Raw genomic sequence first — 27,558 nt, forward strand, 5'->3', positions numbered from 1 at the left:
AATCTCTTTGGCACAAATTAATAAAATTCTTGTTCATGTTCCTGTATATTCAATTATCTGCCGATTAAACATTTGAACCCAATCTCTTTGCATAGGTAGTACTTTATATTATGTTCCAATAAATACTAATTTGGTTATGGCATATATAGGTAAAATTAAAAATTATATAATAATTAAATATGGATTAAATTATTATTCCTAAATCTAAATCAATATTTTTACTGCCCGAAACTTTCAGCGTCGAATTTGCACAAATATTGACCACTTTTATCTAAGGGCAGCACTAGCACAAGAGTTTGTTTGAGGTCGCTTTTTTATTTTTGTTCGATGTCTCACAATTCGATTTAATACTCGTTTTTATGTTTTCGAACCAGATTCTACAGTTGGCCGTGAATTTATCGTTCCTAATAATGTCGGACGGCATTGCACATGTCTCGATTTATTTAGATATACAAGAAAATCATCACATTAGAAGTGTTTTGTGATAAAATAAAGTATTTGCGTCCATGTAGGTTTACATTTTACTGACACTTGTTTTGATGTTTTTACAAATAACTCCACAAAATTTGATTTGCCGTCCGATGGTGTCGGTCTTCCCTGATTTGCCGGATTTTATTGACATGAAGGTCGAATTTTCCACACCATTAGTTGATGTCATCTTTGACTGAAGGCATTTACGAATTGCAATCGAGTGCATGCAATCGGAACAAGATGTGGTGATATATTCAATTCAGAGCTATTGTGTGTGAGTATGATTTCATAATGTGTAGGAAAAGCATATTGGCTAGGTGCCCATCCGCTGATTCGGGTAATGGCACAAAAACACAAATAACGTTTTCACATCTCCCACGCTAATCACAGGTTTATCGCCGCTTTTTACTTCGGATTGTGATGTGTGGCACATAATTTTCCGTCTTTCCATTATAAAAGATAGTTTATTCATCGCACTTTCTCTTATTGAAGTAAGTATGTTATCATACAATGTATTATTTTAGCCTTGAACTAATATTAATATAGTAATTTTATGGTTACATCCTAGATGAATTAGTAAAAAAGCTCTAACCTAGAATAATATGGCCTAAATTACTATGCATACTTACTTATATAGTTTCTCAAAATAGCTTACTAATATAATTTTTGACAGCTACGTACATATGTATTTTGCTTGTTTATCGTAAATTAACAGCCGACCTACTAGCAGTTAATAGTACATATTTTAAATAAAATGTATCATTCTATTATATTTTTGATGATAGGTGTTGCATTTCACATTAAATTTAGTAAATTTACCTTGTTACATATTTTTTTAGATGAGTGCTAAATAAAAATTCCCATGATTTTCTTGCAAAACAGCTGATTAAACAGCCTACCTCATACAAAGAAATTTGTACAATTTTCACAACGTTTTATAGGTCGCTTACGGATTTACTGTTCAAGTGTAATTAAAATGAGTTATTTTTAAAACAGTTTATAGTGTTATACCTACCTATATACTCCAGTCACAGGTGATTATGTGCTAACATTGAATATGTATGTGGAGAACTATTAATTGATATCATCAAAATCAAATTTACACATATGCCCACATCTACAATATTATAAATAATATACTTATCTCATGTTTAATATTAGTAGGTAGGTATTTACCACAGTTACTTAAGTACCTATAATACCTGTACCTACAGAAATTTCTCTGTGATTATATGTCTTCTATAATATGGTATCTACTCAAGATGTAATTATTTAAAAGTATGATATTTAGAGGAGTTAATTAAGTAGTAGGTTAATCATTATACTGAACAATTGATAAAATAAACATTATCCAACTTATGTTATTACTTATTAGATACATCTTTTTAATATTATTAATTCAGTATTAAATAAAGTGTAGTATGTTTACAGTTCACTGTACCATTTTTGTGGTTGCAGTCATTTAAGACCTAAAAACAGACCAAAATCTAACATAACCTACTGTGACCCATACATAAATAGGTTGTATTCTGTTTTGGTTAATTTTTAACCTTGGAAACTAAAGGTTTTTGACCGTTTTTCAACTTATATTCGCTAAGAATAAATCCTGTCTACATATAATCAATAAAATATTTTATTTGTTTTTACGTTCAGTGATTATTATAATTATTATTTATTATTCAAATATAATCATGTTGGTAAGGGTGTTATTCTAGAATAGTTACCCACAATTCGTTAATTGGGTCAATGGGTTAATTTTAACACCACTTGTTTTATTCCAGTTAGCATAGTGTACAGAATAACATACATGAAATATTTCAACCTACTTTAAATTAGCAGTGCTTCATAGTGTTACTCTAAAAAAGTTTCAGCAAAAAATAAACAATTCCATGATACACAATGTGTTTGTATAACCCAGGAGATTTTATACATTCTTCTAATTATGAACACATGCCGATTTTCAGACGATACTTTCATTTTATAGACATCTATTTTGATTACTAACACTTTGTTTCGTCAAATGGTTTAGGGTAGGTGGAGGTTTTTTTTTGCTGTTTAATTGTTTATAAAAATATAATAAACGGTAAAAAGTTGTACAGAAAGTTTAAATGATTTTTGAATATGTTTATTCTGTCATTGGAAACTTGAAACAAACCAAAACGACAACCTACCTATATACATAGTAGATGCATATTTTATGGGGTAAGGTAAGTTTTGGTTTAATGCCATGTTTCAAATGATTAATTAAAATATTATGTTTAAATACTAAATATGCCACAAGTGCCCGTTTCTATATGAGAGTCATTTTGATTTTCTGCTCTATTGAATGTTATGTTATTGTGTCGTTTCGTTACATGTTTTGTTATTGTCTCTTCCTATGACAGAGTGTGAGGGCGTTATCACGGCTCAACGATGGATTCCTCCGGCCGGCGACAGCGAACGCAGACGAAAGCGTCTGCGGAAGATCAGGCCCTCGATCAGATTGCCAAGGAGGTGAGTCTATGTCTTCCAAATTTAACTCGGGGTAGTACACAGTGATGTGATGGAAAGCAATGACCGCTGATTTACTAGATAGATTTGCTTACATAATCAAGAATGACCCGTGATATATATATGGCAACCAAACAAATTGAATATCTTAAGTTACCCCATTTTCTAAATTACCATCTTATATTATAGCATTTGATTTGTTAATGCTATGACTAGAAACAATAGGCGACAGTCCTTTGAAAAACTGACTGCCTGATGGATTACTTTGTATGAAGGCCCGGGGCGCTTAGTCATTGTTAAATCGCTATGGTCGCACTCTTATCATCACTATTCATTTTCCTGTTTGAGGTTTGCAATGAGTTATCGATAAAATATATGTAAAATATTCACAATATGTATGAAATAAGCAGCATACTACGGATATCTTCTATTTCTAGTTTTTCATAGATGTCTTTCAAATTAAAAATATATTTTGGTGTGTCTAAAGGTATCTCTGTATCAAATGTATGTATTATATGGAGAAATTACACAGAATACTAAATTATTTTTGCGTGAAATTGTAATTTGAACACTATATTTCATTGTATCCCTCGTATAGTCCCGTGTGTAAGGCGCTAACCTTTCTTCCAGGGGCTCTGGGCTAGATTTCCGATGAGATTACAATATATTTTTGATTGTTTCACTTCTACTATTACATTACTATTTCACTACACTAGTGTTATTGGGCCCCATGACCTGTTGTAGTATTAAGAAGGATATATAAATATTTATAATTTAAATTGATATAATCAGTATTTTTTAAATTCAATTTATTATCTTTAGCTATACCTTTAAATGTGGGGGGTATCTTTCCATAATATACTTAATATAAACAGACTATTTTCTATTATATAAAAAGTAATAATAGGTAGAATATAGGACAAAATCGTGTGGACGGGCATATTGGTAGTCATCAATGTTAATTAGATTATCCAGCATCCATTAATTTGACAGTGTCCTGGAAAAACCAAGATATTATTTTTGAGGTGCCAAGATAAACTTCTAAATATAGATGAATACTGTTCACCGTTTACCATTCTATGAACTTGTTGTTGACATGCATCGATATTCATTTAAAAATGTACCAATACTTCAGAGTTATTTTTTTTTTATACAATACCTACACAAGATTTTATATACATACGATATTGAATAAAAAATAATTAAAATTAAAAAAATATTACCAAATACAATTAATTATGTTACAACATAAATTTTGAGTAATCCTGACGCCATCTCTAAATTAAATAAAATAATGTTATTACATGTCATGATTTAAAAAATACATAAATACACAAACATAATGGGAAGTGCACTACCTTCTGGGTGTGGTTGTAAGAAGCTAGGATTACGAGTGTGGAGAAATATGGGATTAATGAAAACCAGTGTTAAATAATGTTATTTTCAATATTTACCTCTGTATCATAATGTACATTAATTTTTGTCAAATAAATTATAAACAAATAATTAATTATGTAAATGCAATGCGCATTCAATATTGATAATATTTTAGGACATTCAGACAAAGACCTGCCCGTCATTAAGTCATAAACCAAAATGACCAGCATTGTCATGTTCTATGGCGACTGACCTTTGCATTTTCTTATCAATATGTTCTGTGGATCTATGTATTGGATGGAATCCAGAAGAGCTTACTTGGATCGTAGCTCAGTAGCTGAAGCACTCGCGTGGCAAACTAAAAATGTGGGTTCAAAATTTAAGTATTTTATGCTATGCTAATTAATGATGATTCATACAAATCCTAAGAGTTACCTACTTGAGTTTTTTCAAATTTAATGTTCTGCCATTTTACACAAAAATAGAATGGTGTCTGGCATTATAGGCGACTCACTTTAATGTTGGTATCATTACTTTCAAATGACACCAACACCGTTCCAAAGCGATTTTGTCATAGCCGCAATACCAGAAAAAAAAAATATATTGAAGTTATCTAGACAACTGTCTTTTCCGACTCGCTATTGTCTATGCTGTAAACATGAGCATAGACAATAACATGTCAGTTGTAGAGTTGGGTAAAACCTCTCCACCCTCTACCTGTGTAGTTTTTATGATTTTTTTCAATGATTTTAATAATTAAAAAAATAATATGTAATGTGGCAGTTAGCTTAGTCTCTTGTTTTCATAACCGGGTTGTCGATTGTCTTGTGTTTTGATATATTTTTGTCTGTCAATTGTTATGTCATGGTTAATAGGATGGGAATAATTAAAAAATATTTGTTCAAGTTCATTTTATGAAATCTTTATCATGCTCAATTACAGTAATGTTATAAGTTATAAATCAAATTTATTCGTAGAAAAATATTCAAATAGTTAAAAAAAAAAATACCATGTACATCAGTGGCAAAGACTCCATACTAGGCGATTATTTAAAGCCTACCTTCTTAACAAAAATAATTTTCAATTGCATATTGACGTACACTTTATTAAATACAAATAATTTAATTTGCCAACGGTCGTATATGTAAGAAAGTAGGAATATATTATAAATAATACAGATTACAGCACGTCAGTTATAAGTTTAAAACATTATGGCACGGCGCGACATCTGTCTTTAACAAATTTGTTTAATTATTTTCCGGGAAAAGTGATGTTTTTTTCTGTATGGACTTTATGTCACGTGACCTAAGGATGTCTTGGGCATTACAAAACGATAGGCTCTATTGCGTAAGCCTACATCTGCGTATAATATATTATTGAAATAATTAATATGTACCTAATTAGATAATTCAAAAAAATAATTTCTATGGCATTCAATCACATAAATTTAAATAGATAGATACATATACATAGATTGTTTTTAAAAATAAAAAATAATTTCATCTAATTATTTTTGTGTGTGTATGTATGTAGGAAATAACTTCACAATTTAAACTCATCGCTCAATTTTATGTCGTCAGTGAGTTAGTTATTGAAATTTAATCACATAAATTTAAATAGATACATATACATAGATTGTTTTTAAAAATAAAAAATAATTTCATCTAATTATTTTTGTGTGTGTATGTATGTAGGAAATAACTTCACAATTTAAACTCATCGCTCAATTTTATGTCGTCAGTGAGTTAGTTATTGAAATTTCATCGAATTAGTGTGTCGTTATAATAATTAGTGTGTACCTATTCATCAATAGTAATATCGTATGATTTACTTATTTCCCGTAAATGTGTTCTTTTTCTCTGATCTCCACAGCTTACCATGTTCACAAAGTCACCTTTCGCCACTGATATACATTGTCTTTTGATATTAACATAATACGCTCGCTATAATCAAAAGAAACATTGATCTTGTTACAGTGTAAAAGTAAACCGTTCAGTATTTAGAGTCTTAGGCATAAAGTCCACTAAAGCGGACTTGCGGGGCGCTCGCGCATATTCTATGTGAATCATCGAAAATACAACGTAATCAAATACGCCAGCGCATACTGGATTTGACGACGCATTGTGCCCGCGTGCCCCATGATTCATCGTTTTTTTGGCTTCTCAGCGATACGAATTAACGAAAATACAACGTAGTCCATTCATTGAACACGGCAGGCAAAATCACGCTCCTCGAAGCGTCGTCGATAGACGGGCGAGAAGCCATTATTTAATAACAGTGAACCCACTATTTAGTTTGCTGCGTGTCCAATATTTCGCTGGTAGAATGATGTCATCGTGAATATTAATTACAAGCCCCGAGAAATAATATAATATTTTTATTGCTTTGTTATGAGAGACGCTGATAATAATAATTATTTTGTGCTTCTTGGGCCCCTTATTACATAGGTGAAGGGTAATGCGCGGGTGGGAGGGGGCCTACTCCGTAGTGAGCGCACCGAGCGCTTTTTTGGTGGGCTTTATGCCTTAGGCCCGTTTCAGAAGGGGCACCGGTGTCGCGCTCGATATAATATAGGAGGCCTTTGTATTCGAATAAAGGGGCCTTTGTATTATGTTTATGAACGCCCCAGAGCTAATGAGTCAACGCGTGTCCGGACACTTTTCCGTCGGCCGCTACATTCTCAAGCCGCCGATACACTTGTTTTTATTACCGCAGCCAGTTTTATGTTATAATTTATAACGCGAAATTATGCGTTGACTCATTAGCTCTGGGGCGTTCATAAACATAATACAACGGCCTCTTTATTCGAATACAAAGGCCTCCTATATTATATCGAGCGCGACACCGGTGTCCCGTCTGAAACGGGCCTTAGCCACTGCAGATTACTCATTATTTAATAAGTACTATAATAATATGTAGCACATCCTGCCGCCATACGAGTGAATCAATGAATATGTAACAGTGACGAAAGCATGTTGTTGTTAAGCGATTATTTAACGTCTACATTGTCTTCTAAAAAACAAACGAATTTATTTATAATTCCATCCGTAAGTAATGAAATTACAACGTCAGAAACTAACGAAAGTTGAAATATTATGAAATTACTTGCCTGTAATCGTAACTCATATTAATTGTATGCACATAACCAGTGCCGCACACTGGAGAGATAAGAAAGGTTCAGAAATGTGTAATTAGAAATAATATTTATTGTGTAAACTAAAGTGAACATAATTGTAGTTAATTCGCACGCATCTGTCTATGTGTTCTGTCATTTTCCTCCATCAAACATTCAGTCTTTGCCACTGGTGGGGTGGGGTTACTTGTATTTGATCTCAGTAGCTTCTTTGCCCGTTTGCATTATTTATCGACCTTTTATTTTGATTACCTACTATTTGAAATAGTATATTTTCGTACAAGGGTCGATCTTTTGAGCACGATGCAGTCGATAAAGGGGCGATCGTATCGCAGGTCACGAACTGTCTCGCGCTTCGTCTGGAACGTCCCCGAGAGTCTAAGTTTGGGCACTTGGCATGCAACGTTAGAAAATTTTACCTTATTATTAATGGTTCTCACGCGAAGAAACGTTTTAACTTGTAGAGATTCGTCATTAGGAAATTGCGTGAGTAGAAAATTAATAAATAGTATGTAGGTATTTGCTGTCGCAAGTGTTTATTTCAGAAAAATACCTATAAAAATATATACTTTATATAATATGTCGTTGATCAATTAAAGGTTCGTTTCTTTCAACCTGAACGAAACAAATCAAATTAAACCATAGACAATATACATACAAATTGTATGAGTAGAAAGTTGACCGGAAATGGTTTGAGATTTGACGTTTGGTTCAGTGTATCATTGAAAATCAAACCGTTCTCGGACCATCAGAAATGGTTTGACATGAAACGTCAAACCGATTCGGACGATCCATAGACTAATGGCAATCTGTCAAAGTGTTGATAAGCATTATTCGGCATTTATATATCGTGAGGTGTTCATAATATTAATATGTTAGACATTTACACCATAGAAGTTTACTTGAATTATGTATATTATAGATTAATAATCAATACCTATTATTCATAAGTAACCATATGCGAACAAGAAGCCGCTTTTGGTCTTATTATCTCAAAACCCAACCATATTTTCTATGCAAAGAGTTCGATTTAATATCATTACTACAATTATTATGTCAGACCAAGAATTTATTTTCATTTTATTTATATTTTGTAATGGAGATTCTAAACTACAAACTGTGTTAAATCAACAAGGAATGATCTTTATATTACCTACCTAACGAATTTTATCAATTTAATATGTTCGATTGTCATCTCACAAGTCACAAAATCATACTGTCGACATGAACAAGTGGTCAATTATAAAAAGCTCTTATCAAAAGTAATTTTTAAAAACTTGTCATACCTATAAATCTTATAAATTAACTAAATGGCTACCTATTCACGAAGCATTCTTTATATTTTGTACATTTAAAATGAATGAATATGAATTTGTATTATTGTAGACAATGATAGGAGGTTAAAATTTCATAACAAGTTGACGTTTCAATAAATATGTTTCTGTTTTAGAGACTAATATGTTATGAATTAATTTTAAGTACTGGTAACACCAATTAGTCGTCAGAAAAGCGTTTCCGTGGACATTTACCAAACGGTCCCAAACCAAACGGTTCCATTTCGTTTGTTTGATTCAGGTTGAATGATACAGACTTTAAAATAAAACAACATATTGTACCTACTTATTCCGCATTATTAGGACCGGTCGGCCGATACAAAATATAAAAAAATACGGGTATTTATTTATACGAACATTTGAAGCAAAGTAATCAAATATAAAATTCTAAGAACTTCGCTGTTTACCAATAAGTCCGTTAAATTTATGTAGGTTAACAGAAACACAAAATTAATTGAAGATACAGATAATATTATAATACCGTCCCTGCATATTAAATACCTCATATGTGGTGATTTTGACAAAAATGTGTTATTGATATCACATGGTGCGCATTTTTTTCTCTACCACCTGTATTAGGTATATCACTTGTGGAAAGACTTCACTGTCTTCAAATAAAATCGATCTTAAATTAATACTATGTTAGACCCTTCAAAATCTTGCATCGTAAATTAATCCTTTGTGAGCGTCCGCCACCATACAGTTATACAGGTAGAAGTTTTATGTGAAAATAATTCCTTCCGAGATCTGATGAAAATGAAATCAGCATTTAATGATTACATACATGCATACTTGGTCGGTTGTAAGTCACATCACATCACATCCAATTCACTTAAATTGTTAATTAGATCATTATTAAAATAATCATAAATGTGAACACAACGTGTGTTCAACACGGTACATATAGAATTAATACTATTTAAGGGCCCACATGCCCAACGAAGGTCAACATGGAGAGTTTATGGTATTTTCAAAGCATTAGCCTGAACATTCCTTAAACGTTGTAGAAAATCTATTTATATAATTTTGAAGTCTTATTATCCTACGATAAAAAAATATATTTACAATCTCTGTGATCCCAAATTTGACAAGAATTAAGCATTTTATTAATCAAAAAATGGGAAAGATCACCACATTAGAAGATAATTCTAAAGATACTGATTATAAGCTATGTCTTTGACCATTCAAATGTGATAAAACATCCTACGAATAATGATTGTTTTATAATAATTATTGATCTAAGAATAAGGTAGAATTGTTTTGAAATACGCCGAAATACGATTTTTTTTCGGTTCGGTACCTGTTCAAACATGCGCGTTACATGATCTTCTTACTCCCTACTTCAGTTATCGTTAGTCAAATTATGGCTACGGCCGTATGTTGTAGCTTAACCACTGGGAAATGCCAATGAGAAATTAGATAAAGAATACCGCAATTTGCAATGGACAAATCGACAAGGTATTCAATACAAAAATTTCTTTTAACGGTAGATACATGTCTAATTTAGTGTATGAATGGCCATCTGACATCTCAACTAATACACGATAAATCATTTGAATAAAGTACTACTCAATGTATTGGTTTTGTATGTATTTTATATACGAGGGTGGGTCAATAAGTCCTTAGAAAAGCCGACAGGTGGCGCGACTAGTACTGCAAGCGGTTTGTTTTCATGCAGCGGCACTACCGATTCAGTATGCTGCGAAGTTTCAATCAGATTGGTCGGGTTGTTGTGTGTTTCTCGTACATTTAAAAAAAAAATTTGCTTGTGGAAAATGGAAAAATGGAAAATGGAGAAAATTGAGTTTAGAGTTGTTATTAAACATTTTAATATAAAAGGGTTAACAGCAAAGGAAATAAAAAATGAGTTGGATTTAGTTCACGGCATATCTGCTTCTTCACTTGCAACTATTTATAACTGGTTAAATGAATTTAAACGTGGTCGTACATCAACAAAGGATGAACCACGCTCAGGACGTCCTGTAGAGGTGACTACACCAGAAATGATCAATAAAATCCACGATATGGTGTTAAGTGACCGAAGATTAAAGTTGAGTGAGATAATTGAGGTTACAGGGATCTCAAAAGATAGCGTCATTTCTATTTTACATGACAAATTGGGCATGAAAAATATTTCTGCAAGATGGGTGCCGCGTTTGCTCACAGTCGACAATAAACGCAGTAGGGTGGTGGCCTCTAAAGCCCTGTTGTCGCTCATGCAACGCAATCCGGATGAATTTTTTCGTCGCTTTGTGACTGTAGATGAAACATGGATACACCACTATACTCCCGAGACGAAAGAACAGTCAAAGCAGTGGATTGCGAAGGCAAACCATGTCCAAAGAAGGCGAAAACCGTAAAATCAGCTGGTAAGGTTATGGCTACTGTATTTTGGGATGCACGTGAAATTATTTTCGTTGACTATTTGGAAAAAGGAAAAACAATAACAGGGGATTATTATGCATCTTTATTGGACCAGCTAAAAAACAAAATTGAAGAAAAACGGCCTCATTTAAACAGGAAAAAAATCCTCTTTCATCAGGACAATGCCCGTGTTCACACATGTTTACGATCAATGGCTAAAATTGAAGAATTGAAGTTCGAATTGGTCGACCACCCACCGTATTCGCCAGATTTAGCCCCCAGTGACTTTTTCCTTTTCCCAAACTTAAAAAAATGGCTAAGTGGACAACGTTTTTTTTTCAAATGAAGAAGTCATCGATCGGACAAATGCTTATTTTGAGGACCTTCCGAAAACTTATTTTTCTGACGGTTTAAAAAAAATTGAGAAACGTCTAACCAAGTGTATTGAGCTCCAAGAAAATTATGTTGAGAAATAAAAAAAAAAATACAAAAATAAAACCTGTTTTAATGCTTTTTTCTAAGGAATTATTGACCCACCCTCGTAGCATACTTTCATATTGGTGATATTACGCCAGAAAAGCTGGAAAAAAACATTACTTGTTTTGTCTAACTTCGGGATTGAAAATATATACTTATCCCGAGATTGAGAAATCTCTCGAGTATTGCAATTCCTAATACTTACAACATAACGTATGTATATTTTCAACTACGAGCTTATGTTATCTACGTACATATCGTGTCTTCAATATTAGCAACAGGTTGGCAAAAGTATCGTTTAGTTGTTTATTAGTTGACTAGCAAATTTAAGTGACATTGATATTTTGATACTTATATTTTTTTCTTAATTAACATACATTTAACAGGTTTTTTTTATTGTACACGAAAACCTGCGATGTAAGTGTTAGTACGTAAATTGGCATACATGTGGTAGCATGGTAGATTTTAATAGAATACGGCTTCGTATGAATATAAAGTGCATCTACATAATAATATATAGGTAACTACCGAACTAATAAGATTTAAATGCATACATATTTTATTGGATTTCTTTTCTGAAGTATTCAACTTACCTGAGGGACTTCCCGATGTGACAAATTAAACAATTAAGAGTGTTGGACGATGGGCGAGTGGCAAAGTGGGTTAGAACCCTGCATTTGGTAAGCTCGCATGTTGTGTTAAAATAAAAAATAGAAACAATTACACAATAGATATTGTGCATTTTATTATACTATGTAGGTAGGTAGCAACTAGATACTTATAAAATACTTTGCACTATCAATTTATAACTCATTATTAGCATCGATTCAACAGGTGTAAACAGCGAACCTGAAATGGGAAATAAAATATGTCATATTAATTTTAACATAATATTTAAATTTGAAAGCCAGCTTCTGTTGAATGCTAATAATAGTAAATATTATACGTAAATATTCGGTGTAAGTATATTAATGATTAAAGCGCGTTGCGAGACACGTGTCAGAACCCATACAACACGTGTCCCCGCGCAGCCGAAAGCTCGTTCGTCAACCGCGCCGGTTTTTCCGGCGCCGCAAATGAAGCGTCGCGACGCATCTCCGAAGCGTCCTGCCACTTGCCCTGCGACCCTTCCCCACCGGCTGGAATAACCGGCGGCGTTTCGGCGCCCCACCCTCGCTCGTCTTCCGCTTCCAGCGAGAGTATTTTACCTATCCATCCGGCAGCTGTTTGACTGGAGCCCGCTGGAGTCAATCGTTAGACGCCGGCGTCGCAAGGTGTTGATAGTTTGGACGAGTGAACCGGTCGACAGTGCCAATTTGATTCTTTTGATCGTGCTGTGTATTCGAATTTTTCGTTTTACAACCGTTTGACATTCATAGAATTACTGTTTTTTAATATTTGTCTATGAAATTTACATAAAGCCGTTTGAATTTAGTTTGGTGAAATAACGTTATATACATTTGGTGTCGTATCGTAAACTTGTGTTTATTATATTATTGAATTTCATCGGTTTCTGGTTATATTCGACCAATTTTAAATCAATAATCTGTATTTAATACACTTCCAGGCATTGATTTTTAAAATCATTTCATAGTTGTTATTACGTCGCCATACGAGTGGGTGAATTATTGGAATTATTCGTTCATTTGTCATTTTTTATCTTTGAGGATGTGCTAATTTGCAGTGTGTGTGTTCAATTTGATAAGCACGAAGCAACATAGAGTGGAAAACCATATTATCAAACGCTAACATTTCGCGCGCGACAGTCACAGAATACACACAACGATTTGGCTTGCAAGTGTTGTATTGTCAATAATTCAATCATTAATCACTGACGATGGTTAAAATGGCATTCGCCATGATCGTGGGGGTGACGCCTCAGTTTGTGGGAGGCCCCCGCTGGTCCCCGTCGGCGCCCTCCCTCTCCGACTGCCTTGCGGAGGCGCCGCTCATCTTTGCTCCCGTCGAAGACACAATGGCGCTTCAAGAAGGTGGATATCGGCCGGTAAGAATGCACATCTACATACATCAACCGCCAAAGAAATTCGGAGAATATTGTTCGTCTATGGGAGGACTCTGTTTCAAGACTTTTCGTATAATAGTTTAGTCTTAGCTATTTTTATACAGATACAGTATACCATCATAGTCATGGCCCCCACAAGGGTGTGGGGGGCTGACAGGGCTCTAGCCTAGGGGCCCGGGCTCAGGGGGGAGGGGGCATGGCGGGTCGATCAGATATGTGAGATAAACACACGTCACAAATTTACTCTAATAGTAAAAAAGTCGCCATTTCACGAAAGGGACATTAACATTTAAAAAATGAGGTTGTAAGATGCAATTTGAGTGTTTTGTGTTGATCCTCGACAATTTCATAATTCAAGTAGATGAATTAAAACTACATGCATTACATACTACACTTACTTTTACCTCAAACACAATTTTGAAAACGCTACTGTTGTGCGTCACATGCCATTAAACTTAGCGATAGGTAGGAGGGCCCATCGTAGATCCTGGCCGGGGGGGGGGGGCGTGTTAGGAGTGGGGGCCATGATCATAGTAAGTACTAGATATTAAATGTTCGGTGAAGAATGGAGATATTCGTCAATGTTGATTAAAGTTCCGTTTATTTTCAATGATTACGGGACGCACAAATTTGTGTTTTTGCTAATCGATTTTCAAATGCAAATAACACGTTAATTAAAAAATTAATCAGAAATGCCTAATGTTACTAATGAACATTAGTTCTCCGAGAGTCAAGATGCTTGACATAAAAAAACTACAGCTTTTTAGATACGTTAGGACGCCACATGGAATGCGAAAAGAAATGTTTTATTTTTGAAAAGATACAACTGCCAGCCTGTCAAAACTGTCTTTTATTTTTGACACCTCCATTGTCGGACAAAGTATCAATATAATTCTATCATATACGATAAATAACTTCCCTGTCCAAATACCAAAGACAACTATACTAACAAACCTAACTTCTTTAATTTTATTATTCTGCAACTTAAGAAACTGGTGGTATGGTAAAAATTAATAAACGTCTTCATTTCAACTACCCTGTGCCTCTCGTGGTGCAGTGGGTAAGGCGCTCGCCTTCCACCCGAGAGTTCCTGGGTTCGATTCCCGGTCATGACAAAAACATGTATGTGTTTTTCTCAAAGCCTGGGTGTTTGTGATTGTTCAAATTACTAACAACCACCTTGTACGAAAAAGCAAGGACATGGTTATTAATAATTCTAAAAAAAAAAAAAAAAAAACTACCCTGTGCCTTAATTAATTGTTTTGCTGAACGACAATTCGAAACATGGCTTCCTTCGTGGAAATTGTGGAGGAATTTTGTTTGTGCGACAATATTATCGTATTATTACACCTGACAAGCGTGTTACTGGCTATGTTGGGATCGCAGTGGACAGCATGGCACCGATTTTCACACCAAATTTACCATTGCACAACTCTATCAATGTCAGCCAAATATTCGCACCGATTGAAATAAGATTAGTGCATCCAATGCGTAAATATCATAGTTACACTCTTCGTAGAAGATCAATTATAAATGTTGATATGCAACACTCACTTGGTATTACCGCTGTGAGTGTATGCCAAAACTTCAAATCGATCGGATTATGTCACGAAAACCGTTTTGATATGAGGTTCTGTGCTTAATTAAAAGCCATATTGATTAAGCGCAGAACTTGTGAGAATTTCTCTTGTTTGGTATTTTCCTGCGACGCAAATTATAAATAATATACCTGTGAGGTTATATATCTATTTTTAATGTTTTCATCATAAAATATTACATAGTTTGTGTTGTGAGTGACCATACAATTTATAATGATGACGTTATTGTTATTAACGTTTTAAATTGCGTCGGTGTTTGTTTTAGTAAATATAACCACCTATGTATATCTATGAAATATATAAAAAAAATGGTAATATTACCAAAGGGTTATTATAATTTCAAATAAAATTCATTCAGTTTGCATATTATTAAAAGAATACATTTATAGAATATATTATTATAATTTACCTAAGTACTTATAATATGAATGGTGTGAATATGAATAATAATGAGAATGGTAAATCAGTATAGGTACGTATTTCGTAAACAATAGTTTGTTACATTTAATAATTAGGTGCGTGATGAGACGAAAGTGTTCTTCCAGTCTTCCAACGCTTTCCTAAGTTAAACTTAACCTTAGATTTGTTACATGTTTTATTATTCGATAAAAATACTCGAATGAAAAAATGAACTGTTCCGCGGATATAAAACGACATCTCATATCATGTGATTAATTCGTAAGTGTAATTTCATAATGGTCAATAATTATACTTAATTAATTCTTGGAGTCATCCCCCGTATAATTGTTTTACTATTATGATTGTCATGTGTCCCCTTCTTTTTATTTGGGTTGATTACAATGTTACATAATGGAGTATTTTCATTATTTAATGGGTCCAAGCGGAATTGTGACAGCATCATCATTATTGTTTCAGTGCTGGTACATAGTTAAAAACCACTTCGCTAGATTTAACCAGGAAATGCTGGGCGGTAGTGCTTACAAGTTAAATCCAATAATAGACACAGCCCGGCAATACATCGCGTTTATATACCGAGAGATCCCCTTTTATATAAGTGGTGACCAACTCGAACTTCCCTCACAGAGCATGCAAAAATAAGTTATACCTATTTTGGAAAAAAAAATCTTTTGATTATCATCATCATCATCCGGGGATCTCATTTCCACTCTAGATCAGTGGTTCTCATGTGCGGCCACCAGAGGATTTTGCTGCGGCCACCAACATCATTTGCAGTATTTAATTTAATTAACTGGACTAACGTTAAATATGCGTTATTGGAAATGAGTCATGACCAAGTACTTAAAAATCATGTTAATAATACCACGGCTGACTAATTTTGGTCGAAGTTATACGTTGACCAAGAATCAAGTCAATTCAAGTTGATTTTTCCTACTACTGTATACTGTGAAAGATCATTCAGTGTAATGCACTTCATAAAAAACAAATATCGAAGCTAGTTGCCAGATGTAAACTTTGAAACAGCCATGCGGCTCGCATTGGAAAAAAGGAGTATTGAGGAATTTTCATTTGCATTATTTTTCAACAAATATATAGGTATGTACTAAAATGTTCAAATGTCTTTTATTAAATGGACTTGTTTATAAATGAATTGATCCATTTTTTAGTAAATAAAAATTAGCTTTAATTTTTTCAATCACAATTCAATCACTCATTTGGTGCGGCCACCAGACGTTTCCATAGAACTGTCAATGCTAATTGTCCGGCCACAGTTAAATTTCACGTAAGAATCGCTGCTCTAGATGCATATACAGAGAAGAATAATTCTAACATAGGTGTTGGCGATAGTGGCTCAATAATTATAAGAACATACTAATAATGAGTTCTTTTTCGCCTGCGCACACTTTTCGTAAATGGTTTCGCGCATCTATTCTATACACAAGGCTGCTTTCGGCGGCTATCGAGGATATTTTATCATATTTATGTATTATAATTTGTTAAAATAAGTTAGCCATCAAAACTGTCTTATCTCAGTCTAATAGTTAACGTGCCAAGAGAGGTGCTGTTAAAACATAGCACTTTAGATAGCAGCCTTGTGTATAGAATAGATGCGCTGAACTGCATTGCGTTTCTATATACAATTACTAAATAAATATACGGACATCACATCGTCCATCATTTTACAACGTTTTTATAAGCTCGTATTCTTGTTTGTCCGGTGGTTGTTTATCCAGTTTATCTTGCAGTCGATTTTTAACTAACTTCCCGACTAGCTAGACATTTGAAACTATTGGAATATATTTTCAGAACACGATGCCAATGCATTCTTTTAGCCATCTTTAAGTAGAATTGACTTCATTTTCAGTTAAGTAATTCTGTTTTGTATGAAAAGTTATTTCGGAAGAAATCCGTAAAAAGTAAAACACTATTATTGGTTGCTAGGGGTCTGGGGTCCTAGCAACTAAATTATTAATATATACGTGCGTTACTATGGAAATCAATATGAAATGTCAAAATGACATTTCAGTATTCTATGTTTATTCAGTATTTCTATCAAGTACAATTTTTTTGATCGTTTAAGCTAGTCAAGTCAAGTTTATATGATTCAACAGAAAATTTTAAAACGTTGTATATAAAAAGTTCTTTTTATCTTGTAATTATTTTGTCATTTCGACCGTGGTAAATACCTATAGGTTTCTAAATAATTTAATAAATAAGACAGTTTATTTTTTAAATTTCTAATTATTAAACCTAGATAAAATTGTCTGTATTTTTCATTTAGTTTTATTATAATTTTTGGACAATAATTGTCTAAATGTTGAGTATCACTATATTGTAATCTTGCGTTAATCGCAGGGATAGGAAGATTCGTTTCATCATTTTAACGATATTAGTTTTGGGCCCTGCATACAACTAAATATAACATATTTACAGCTGCTCCATTTTGGATGTTTATTACAAGCGCCGCATGTTTGTTTATTGTATTTCTGGATTCCAAAGAAATCTATATTATGAATTGACTGAAATCCAAACACGATGCTGAATTAAAAAAAATGTTTGCTATAAATCCAATATGAATTCATTATTGATTTGGCGCTATTGGTCAATATTTAGTAGCATCTGCCAATAATTAAAATTTAAGAAGTAGGACACGCCGATGTACTTCATATCATTCATCCATAATAAAAGACTTGTCCCAAAATTATGGGAAACAATGAAATAAAAATAAATATAAAACACTATTGCCTTATTCAACGAGTTGTAGTTACGGGGTGCCATAACATTTTGTCGTGTAGTCGGTACTATTAATAGATATTGAAAAAGTGCTTGTATGTTGTATATTTTGTTATGCTTAGTCCAGACCAAAAATATCTGGCCCAACACAATAATTGTCCGTATACAATCATTTTATACACCTGGAAATATTAGGTTAAATTGATGTAGTTTGAACAGTTTAAAACAACTTTCCACCATACCATGCGTCGCTACTTCCGATGAAACACTAAAGAAGAAGACTGCTAGGGGTCTGGGGTCCTAGCAACTAAATTATTAATATATACGTGCGTTACTATGGAAATCAATATGAATGTCAAAATTACATTTCAGTAGATATTATCTCTATCAAATAAAATTTTTTTTGGTCGTTTAAGCTAGTCAAGTCAAGTTTGTATGATTCAACAGAAAATTTAAAAACGTATATAAAGAGTACTTTTTATCTTGTAATTATTTTTTGTTAATCCGCCGCGAAATACATTTTTAAATGTTCGTAAACAGTTTGTTTTACAAATAATGTCATTTGTTCACGGACATTGGGTCATGGATTGGATTAGACTTTAGAAATTCGAACGCTCGAAAACCTCGTTTGTTACCGTTTAATGTAACCCCAAACGTCCACGGAAATTATGGATTGAATATCACGAAGCCTCATAAATAATTATTTTGCTTACGTTACGTGCTAGGGTTCTGCGTGTTATTTATTCAGTATGTAAATCAGATTTTCCTATTTCTGTTCCGATAGCACACCCTCTCACGCAACAAATTATTACTAATTTACGGCAACGTGTTCTTAAATTTTATTTGAAAAGATGCTAGTCCCTATAGAAGTAAAATCAATGTTCCCATTTCTAAAAAACAGTTTTACATTATCAAACCGAGGAAATTCGATAATATTTTATGCAGAAAAATAAGTCCAATACCATTGATCCTAATTTAACTTGTCATTGACCAGTTCACTGGTGCATGAAACGTAAGGTTAACGATTCGTTATTTTGTTTTTGGTCACCTACTTGCCTTCATTATTCGCGCTGACAAAATATCTGTCGCTATTTCGGGTCAATTGGCCGTTTCCCGCGCTTGTGCAAACAATATCGTGCACTGAGTGAGTCGTGGAAGTGAATAGTTCACTATTTTAATCATTCATTGCAAGTAAATAGGGGAAAGCTCCCGATGTCAATGGATAATGCGGAAAATTCGTCTTAAACTTAAAACACAGTGCCCACGAATGCATGTTTTATTTTCGATCAGTTGCATTTTAAATAATTACAAGATAAAAAGAACTTTTTATATACTTAACACGTTTTCAAATTTTCTGTTGAATCATATAAACTTCAATTGTATGTATTAATAATTTAGGACAAATAAAGCAATTGTCAACAAATCATTTTTTTTTTTACTATTATTGCAACAAACAAACAAATTATAGAATACTGAAATGTCATTTTGATTTCCATAGTTACGCACGTACCTATATATTAATAATTTAGTTGCTAGGACCACCCCCTCAGCAACCAATAATAGTGGATTAGATTACGGATTTCTTCCGAAATAACCTTTCATACAAAATAGAATTAACCGAAAATGAATTCAATTCTACTGCATATTGGCATCGTGTTCAGATATATTCTAAAAGTTTCAAATGTCCAGCTAGTCGGGAAGTTAGTTAAAAATCGATTGCAAGATTTGTATTGGATAAACAACCACCGGACAAACATGAATACGTGCTAAGAAAAACGTGGTAAAATGGGTAAACTTATTCAACGATGTCATTATATATAATTTATTTTGATGTTCAACTCGTTGATATAATATGTGCAATCGTTCAATAATTATTCATGATTGAAATACAATTGCCTATAAATATTCCGAATATCCTGCGCTGGCCCTGGGTGCCGAGGCGTACACTTTGATTACCTCTGGTATATTGTATTATTGAAATTACTTATAGATTGACACAATATTACTATGTCTTGCGTTTTATATGAGTACCTATATTAATTTATTGATTGCGTTGAGGATTTTTTTGAACGTCATGCTTATTTTTATTGGAATCCATACCATCTCACGAGCCATCATTTCACCCTTTTTTCCAGCTCTTCTCTCTTGTTTTCTTTTTAAAAAAGAAATATAATATAATACTAAATTACATAATTTAATATTCTTTTTATCACTACACCAGGCGATGAGGCACAGTAGCGTAGCAGTCGAAGTGAAACAATCGCATAAACACCCTGGCCAACAGAAAACCACATACCTACATATTATTATATTGTGACCTCGCTGGTTGCTACGTCGTTTCGTTAAAATTTTTGATTAATTCGTTAGAACCCCATTGTTATTCAAAAGTTTGGTTTCTATAATTTCAAAATTCTAAAATACAGACGAGCTTAGATTAACACCACATAATATTGGGTTCTCAGGTTTCTGTTCGTGCTTGAAGAGTTGAGCAAAAATTTGTTCTGTTTATTGTGTTCTAAATTTTAGACAGCTTGTCATTTTTTTTAAAAATTGTCTTCCTTCTGAAAGCTGCTGTTGAAACAAGATAGTAAAGAACATCAAGTTACAAAATACATATTTTAATAAAATTGACGAGAAACTGGCGTATGTTGATTGTACAGGCCATGACTCGGTCACGGGCCTCCTATTTTGATACCTGAAATAGCGAGTTATGCAGCCGCCGCGCCGCGGTGCACCGGCCGTTATTTCGGGACACTCCCAGTGACATCTCGCGTCGTCTATTCACCTCGTTTTATTCTTTTTATTATTTGTGATTTTCCCTCCCGCCCAAAAGAAAGGACTCCACACTTCTTGGCGGTTTTTGACGTTTGGAATTTTCATGTTTTATTTATTTCTGTCTTTCATGTTTAGCTGACAAGTCCAGTGACGTCCCGTGGGGGTAGGCAGATTGAGCGTCGCTTGGGGGCGGCAGATACTCGAAGGGCGGCAAATCGAGTAGAATTATTTGGTATTATATAGAAATAGCTACCTATATTAGTTATATTATAACCAGAGCGTTGGAGATGTTTTTTTCCGGATGTTTTTTTTATCCAGTACTTACTATATTTTAGTATGATGTCACCACGCTTCGCGAGGAATTTTTGTTTTATTTTTGACTGCTCGGTTTCGTATACAAATGACAATAAAAAATATTTTTACTACTCTTGCTACGTAGACACATTATAAATGATAAATGTAAAACACCAAAAAACCACAATAAATCAGTCATAATACTCATAAATAATATAATAATATAATGTCATTTGCTCAGATTAAAGAGTTCCTTTCATAACAGTGATATTATGTAGGTATACGCGCAAAAGCCGTCGCGCCATAGCTGGCGCCGAACAAGCGACGTAGGTAGGTATTGAAACAAAATAATACTACCTATATAGATTTCAACGTTGGTGACGAAACAAGGAACATTATGGTAGAGATTTATAGGTAGGTACATACCTCCGTATTTTTTAATTTATCCAAATAATTTTGCTAGTCACTCCCGAGATTTTAAAGTTGCTGGATGTCTATTGCAAAATAGATATTCATAATGATTATTAATCCATTGACATTTGTCATAACAAGTCATAAGTCATAATCAATTAGTATTCGTGCATACTATATTATTAAGTACCAGCTAATTGTAATAAAAATGTACACTAGTAGGTACCTATCTAGATTATATCGTATTTATCGTGCTGTGAATAACAATATCTTCTTTAAGTCATTTTTTGTAAACATATTTTGTGTTGATAATAGTGTGGATTTGGGTATTTTATTTCAATCATCAACGGTTGAGTGTTGAGACTATTAATTAATAGTATATTTATGATTAAAATTAGGTTTATATTAAAAAAATAACGAGGAAAATTATTGTGTTTACATATTGTAGGGTACAATAATGGCATAGAAAAAATGGTGTAAAAATATTACGTCTGCGTAGGTATTACTAAATGGTACAGACCAAATGTGTCAGACATAGGTATCAACCAAATGGCATCTCAGACTCTGGTGATTTGGGTAAGTGTTTAACTAATATTATATTTATTTGATAATTTATTTATTAATATCTAAGTTTATTTTTTTATGATTCAGCTTAGTGGTAGGTATATATTTTGTTAGTAATGTATCCATCCATACCATGCCCCCCATAAGAGGGGGCTGACAGGGCTCTAGCCTGGGTCCCGGGCTCGATAAGTGAAATAAACACATATCTCAAATTCGCTCTAATAGCAAAAAATTCGCCTGCGGCGCTATTTTCTTCAATATTATTAATATTTATAATTATGTGGTTGTACGATACAATTTAAAATTGTGTAGCGATACTTAAAAACTCCATAATTCAAATGGGTGTATTAAAATATACAAAAAACACTAAATATACACATCAATTTTAACGCGTACACCATTTGGAAAACATTACTGTAGAGCGTCACACTGCCTTTATCCTTAGCGATAGGTAGGGGGGCTGCCAAAGATCCTATCCTGGGGGCCCGCTTCAGGATACGGGAGCCATGCTTCATACAACACATTTCTTAGATATTGGAGTAATGAAAGGATGATAAAAAAAATGGGGCGGCATTTTGACGCTGCCTAGGGGCGGCATTTTGTCTAGGGACGTCACTGGACAAGTCATTTTCGCAACCAATCCGCATTATTTTGACGCGATAATATAATGGATCAAATAATCGTATCTCCTCATTGTGATTTGTGATTGGACGTTCAGACGTGTATCTATATAGGTAATAATATATAACAAATTATGCCTAAATGTAACATTCGTTTATCTTTGTAAAATCATTGTTATTTTTTTTTTCGCTTTCTACCCCTGAGCACTAGAGTTGGTGTAACCTATTTAGCCAATCGCTATTGTTATAGGTAACAACAACCTTGTCTCATACAGTCCACTGTGCCGGGATATATTTGATAAACCGAACATATACCTATTATCATTTACCTGTACAACACGTCTAATCTTACGGCGAAGTGCATAGAATCACTAAATCAGAAATTAAATAAATAGAGTTTTTAATGTCGTTTACTTATTTTCGACGAAGGAAAATTTATTTTGAGTATCCATTATATACGCAAACACGAGAAAACAAAGACTGGCACTATTAATTACATACGTCTTATATATTATTAAGCATTATCGATCATATGTTGACATACTATATTACGTAAACAGATGCTATCTTAATTTGTAAATTTCATTGCCATGTCTATAAAAAAATATCCGAATGAGAAGACACTGTAGGTATACTGTATCCGATATCCATCCATTTATTTACAATAATTATTCAGTTTACTTAGGTAGGTACATAATTAGTGCAGTTTTTTCCCCCATTGTATGTCGATTATTTAGTTTTTTCTTAATTAAAAAAGCAACCGTTTTGATTGCGGAACGCGACGTTGCCTCGACAATGAAGATTTTCGCATAATATGTCACTTTGATCGTCGGCATTCTATGCATGTTACATTACCGTTTTATTCCAAACTTTCCGTCAGAGGCCATTCAAAGACGGAAACCATGCGGTGTTATACCGTGTGCCATACTAAACTTATGATTTCTGTTCATGGAAATATATTTTCATTAATTAGGTTTATACTTCACTTATAATATCGGCCGTATCCGTTATATACCGTATACATATACGTGAATATAATATTATATTTCGACGAATATGGCATACGGGTTAATTAATACCTAATACAGTTTCATTCTGGATGGGTCTTAATGGCACAACATCCATATTTTAATGTTGGTGACATGTGGACCTGAAATAATAAAAAAAAAACAAGTGTTCAGTTTGACAGCTACCTACCATTTTATATTCCTTTTAAATTTAAAAAATAATGATATTATTGCATTATTTTTTCTTATTGCATTTACAGTATTTACACCACACTGTCTGGTGTTTTTTGTAGTTTTATCAAAAACATGTTTTTTGTTCTTTTACCGTCCGATTAATCGCGGTAAAATTTACAGAAGTGTTTTGGGATGCGATGCCACGCCGCACAGTGATGTCACCCATTCCGTTTACCAGCAACATTAATTATTCTCAGTATGCTGATTTTTGCCTTTAGTTTCAGTGATCGCCAATCATAATCGGAAAGTTTTTTTGTTGATCCGATAATTCGTATCTCGTCAGATCGAGGAAATAATGTTGGCATTACGTCGCCACTATCAACTAACGAACAAAATGTTAACTATCGGTAGCATCGGTCACGAGTCGCGACTTTCAACAGTGCAGAGAAACCTATTTTCTAATTGATTTTTGTTCTTTCACTGGTGTAAACATTAAACTTACCTCATCGCAAGAACTTTGATTTTTGCGGACTGCATTTACCATGCTGGTTGTATGTAACAACCTTAGGTACATTGTGTATCGTGCGAAGAACGGATGTGACTGGGTTCAACATTTGAACAGTCCTCAACTGCCCTACATACCTTACCGCTTTTCTTTTTTCATGCACGTACCCCCGCACTTTCCCAATGCCCAGACACACAGCTCTATATTATATTGATGGACATCTGGCCTGCAGCTATAACCACTTGTAGGATGCTCGTCTACTTGTCGTTGTGACCTGCCGCACCGATAAGTGGTTTTCGTGTGCGCATGTTATCCTCAGTAAATGCCAAACATAATAATTAACTACCTACCTATATTACTGTCATGTACAATATCTACGAACTGGGGCCTTATGTTCTAACTTGTGACATTAAGTCACCCGACGACATGACGTAAACCAATACACGGTCGAGGCAAGCCGCCCAACGCACACGGCTCAAACATGCTGAAACACCTATTTGTGTATGGGGACAATGGGTAACGCCAGTGTTTGAGCAGCGTTAATTTCTCGAATGCTATTATCACTCCGGTAGTACGTCACAATGATGTCATATAACGTCATGTCGACCGGGCGACTTGGACTCGCAAGTTCTAACATAGGGCCCCTGGTCTAGGAAATAGATAGCCACACGATATGAAGGTTTCTTATGATTCGTACAAACAGCTCCAACTGCTTCGTAATTTACTAAATTTTAAAGTCGGAAGCAATGCTGCCATCTTTTTTCTAATAATATTCTGGTTATAGTTACATGGGTGTCAAAATTACAGTAATTTTTTTTTTTTAGAATTAATAACCATGTCCTTGGTTTTTCGTACAAGGTGGTTGTTAGTAATTTTGAACAATCACAAACACCCAGGCTTTGAGAAAAACACATAAATGTTTTTTGTCATGACCGGGAATCGAGCCGAGAACTCTCGGGTGGAAGGCCAGCGCCTTACCCACTGCACCACGAGAGCCGCCTTGTACGTTGTTGTACGTACCTATTGAATCCCTCAATAATTTATAGGTAATATTTTTCGCAAGCACGGAGCGTAGATCGATTGAAAATGAGGAAAGTTTTAGTGTACCTACCGATTCCATTGAATGGCATAGTAGTTCGACGAATGACCGCTATGAAAAAATACCACGATAACGTTTTCCGACGCTCCCGATGATTTTGACTCTCGAATCAACTTTTATTGTATGGTCAACTTCATACCATTTCAGTTGGTACCTATATAAACACTTGTTTTTTCCAATCTTTTTCAATGCTTTTTTTGCATATTTGGTGTCAAATTACTATCAAAATTATGTATAGTATGTTACTATAATTTATTATGGTAAGGTTGGTAATACTTGTTGGAAGCAGATATGCGGTATGGTTAATATTTTTTCTTTCTTTCAATAATCTTTTTTTTTTACGATATTATAATATCGTCTCTGTTCTGGCAGAATACTAGTTTTGAGTAATTTGACTTTGAAGTTGTTAAAATGTTTGAAATGGTCTATCATGTGAGTTTATTAAGTAATCGTAAAAAGGATGACTTTAAAATAAAGACCGTTTATTTATTAAGAAGGTTTCCAGACGGTAAAGTTTGAAATAAGGAACATTTTGGTATAACTAACTCGATATGTCATTTTTTCGAATTAGTGTCTTCTGCCAGAACAGTGACGATATTATATAAAGAGTGCCCACTGGTCGTAATTCGTTGTTGACGATCCCTGTCGCAAAATGGGCGCTTCTATAAACGTGACGCAATTGTCTAATATTTGACATTCAACACACTGAGTAATTTGCCATACCTACCTCCCGGCTAGGAACAGATAGCAGATTCCTCGCCAAAAACCGCCCAAAGCCTGCAAACAAACTAGTAGACAAGTAGACACTCCTCAATGTGCTAATGTAATTTTCTTACATCTTATATCAACATCGCAGCGCTGTACTGTCACATGAGTTTGCAATATGCATTGAGATTAAATATCAAGATAATGATAAAGGCACTAATCACCTACAATAATAATGTGATAGTTCGTATGCAAATCACGTTGTTGTGGTAATATTTACAGGAAACATTGCCTTATATACAATTTTGCAATCGTCTTTTGGACCCCCGAATACACATTCCGTCGAATTTAATTAGTTTTAATTCTTATTGATTTTCGAGTCGTTCAACTCGGCAGGTGCCAACGGCATGAAAATGATTCACGCAACGCAATTTTTAAAGTAAATAATCAACAAATCGAATCGATTGATATCACTACAATTTCACGCATGGGTAGCAAAATAAATTATGTTTTTTATTTTTTTCGCGGTTTCTAAATGACGGTCTTGTCCAGCCATTGACGCATACCAAGACACTCAATATAGACGTGGACATGTCAGTAGAATAGGCCGAATGCACCAAAAAATCACGCTTATTGAAGTGGAGGTAATTTTGCATTCACATTCGAATCTATCAGTGGCGAAGGGTGGAGGTAGGCTGTTAAGATTCGCTATAAATAGTGCACACTAAACTTTTTTAGTCATATGTATTTGTTTTTATTGAACTAAGACTACAATTTACAGATGGTGTTACTTAGTTTTTAAAAATCAATTAAACCCTGCCTAACGAAACCATAATAGTTTTGGTCTAATTTGGGCAATACGATAAAATTGTGCACACTTTTTCATTCATAGTTATTTGTTTTCGTTGGATTAAAAATACATATTACACATATTGTTGGTTAATTTTTTTAATTAATTAAGCCCTGCCTAAACCAAACTATAAT

At 33.9% G+C, this 27,558-nt stretch overlaps 1 protein-coding gene across 3 annotated transcripts in view; it reads left to right on the plus strand.

The window, feature by feature from the left end:
• The first annotated feature begins 385 nt into the window (after positions 1 to 385).
• LOC147064444 (leucine-rich repeat flightless-interacting protein 2) overlaps positions 386 to 27,558 on the plus strand; it is a 69,034-nt gene continuing 41,861 nt past the window's right edge. Inside the window, exons 1-2 of one of the 3 annotated variants that reach the window (XM_085957995.1) lie at positions 386 to 745; positions 2,856 to 2,964. In XM_085957995.1, the coding sequence (XP_085814121.1) occupies positions 2,884 to 2,964 (81 nt within the window). In that variant the 5' untranslated portion in view covers positions 386 to 745; positions 2,856 to 2,883. The other 2 variants (XM_085957996.1, XM_085957994.1) reach the window with 2 other exon arrangements.

Source organism: Rhyacophila brunnea, unplaced genomic scaffold, assembly GCF_057557595.1.
Source record: "Rhyacophila brunnea isolate RB1 unplaced genomic scaffold, BYU_Rbru_1.0 scaffold_7, whole genome shotgun sequence".
In the NCBI taxonomy this organism is placed as follows: Eukaryota; Metazoa; Arthropoda; class Insecta; order Trichoptera; family Rhyacophilidae; genus Rhyacophila; species Rhyacophila brunnea.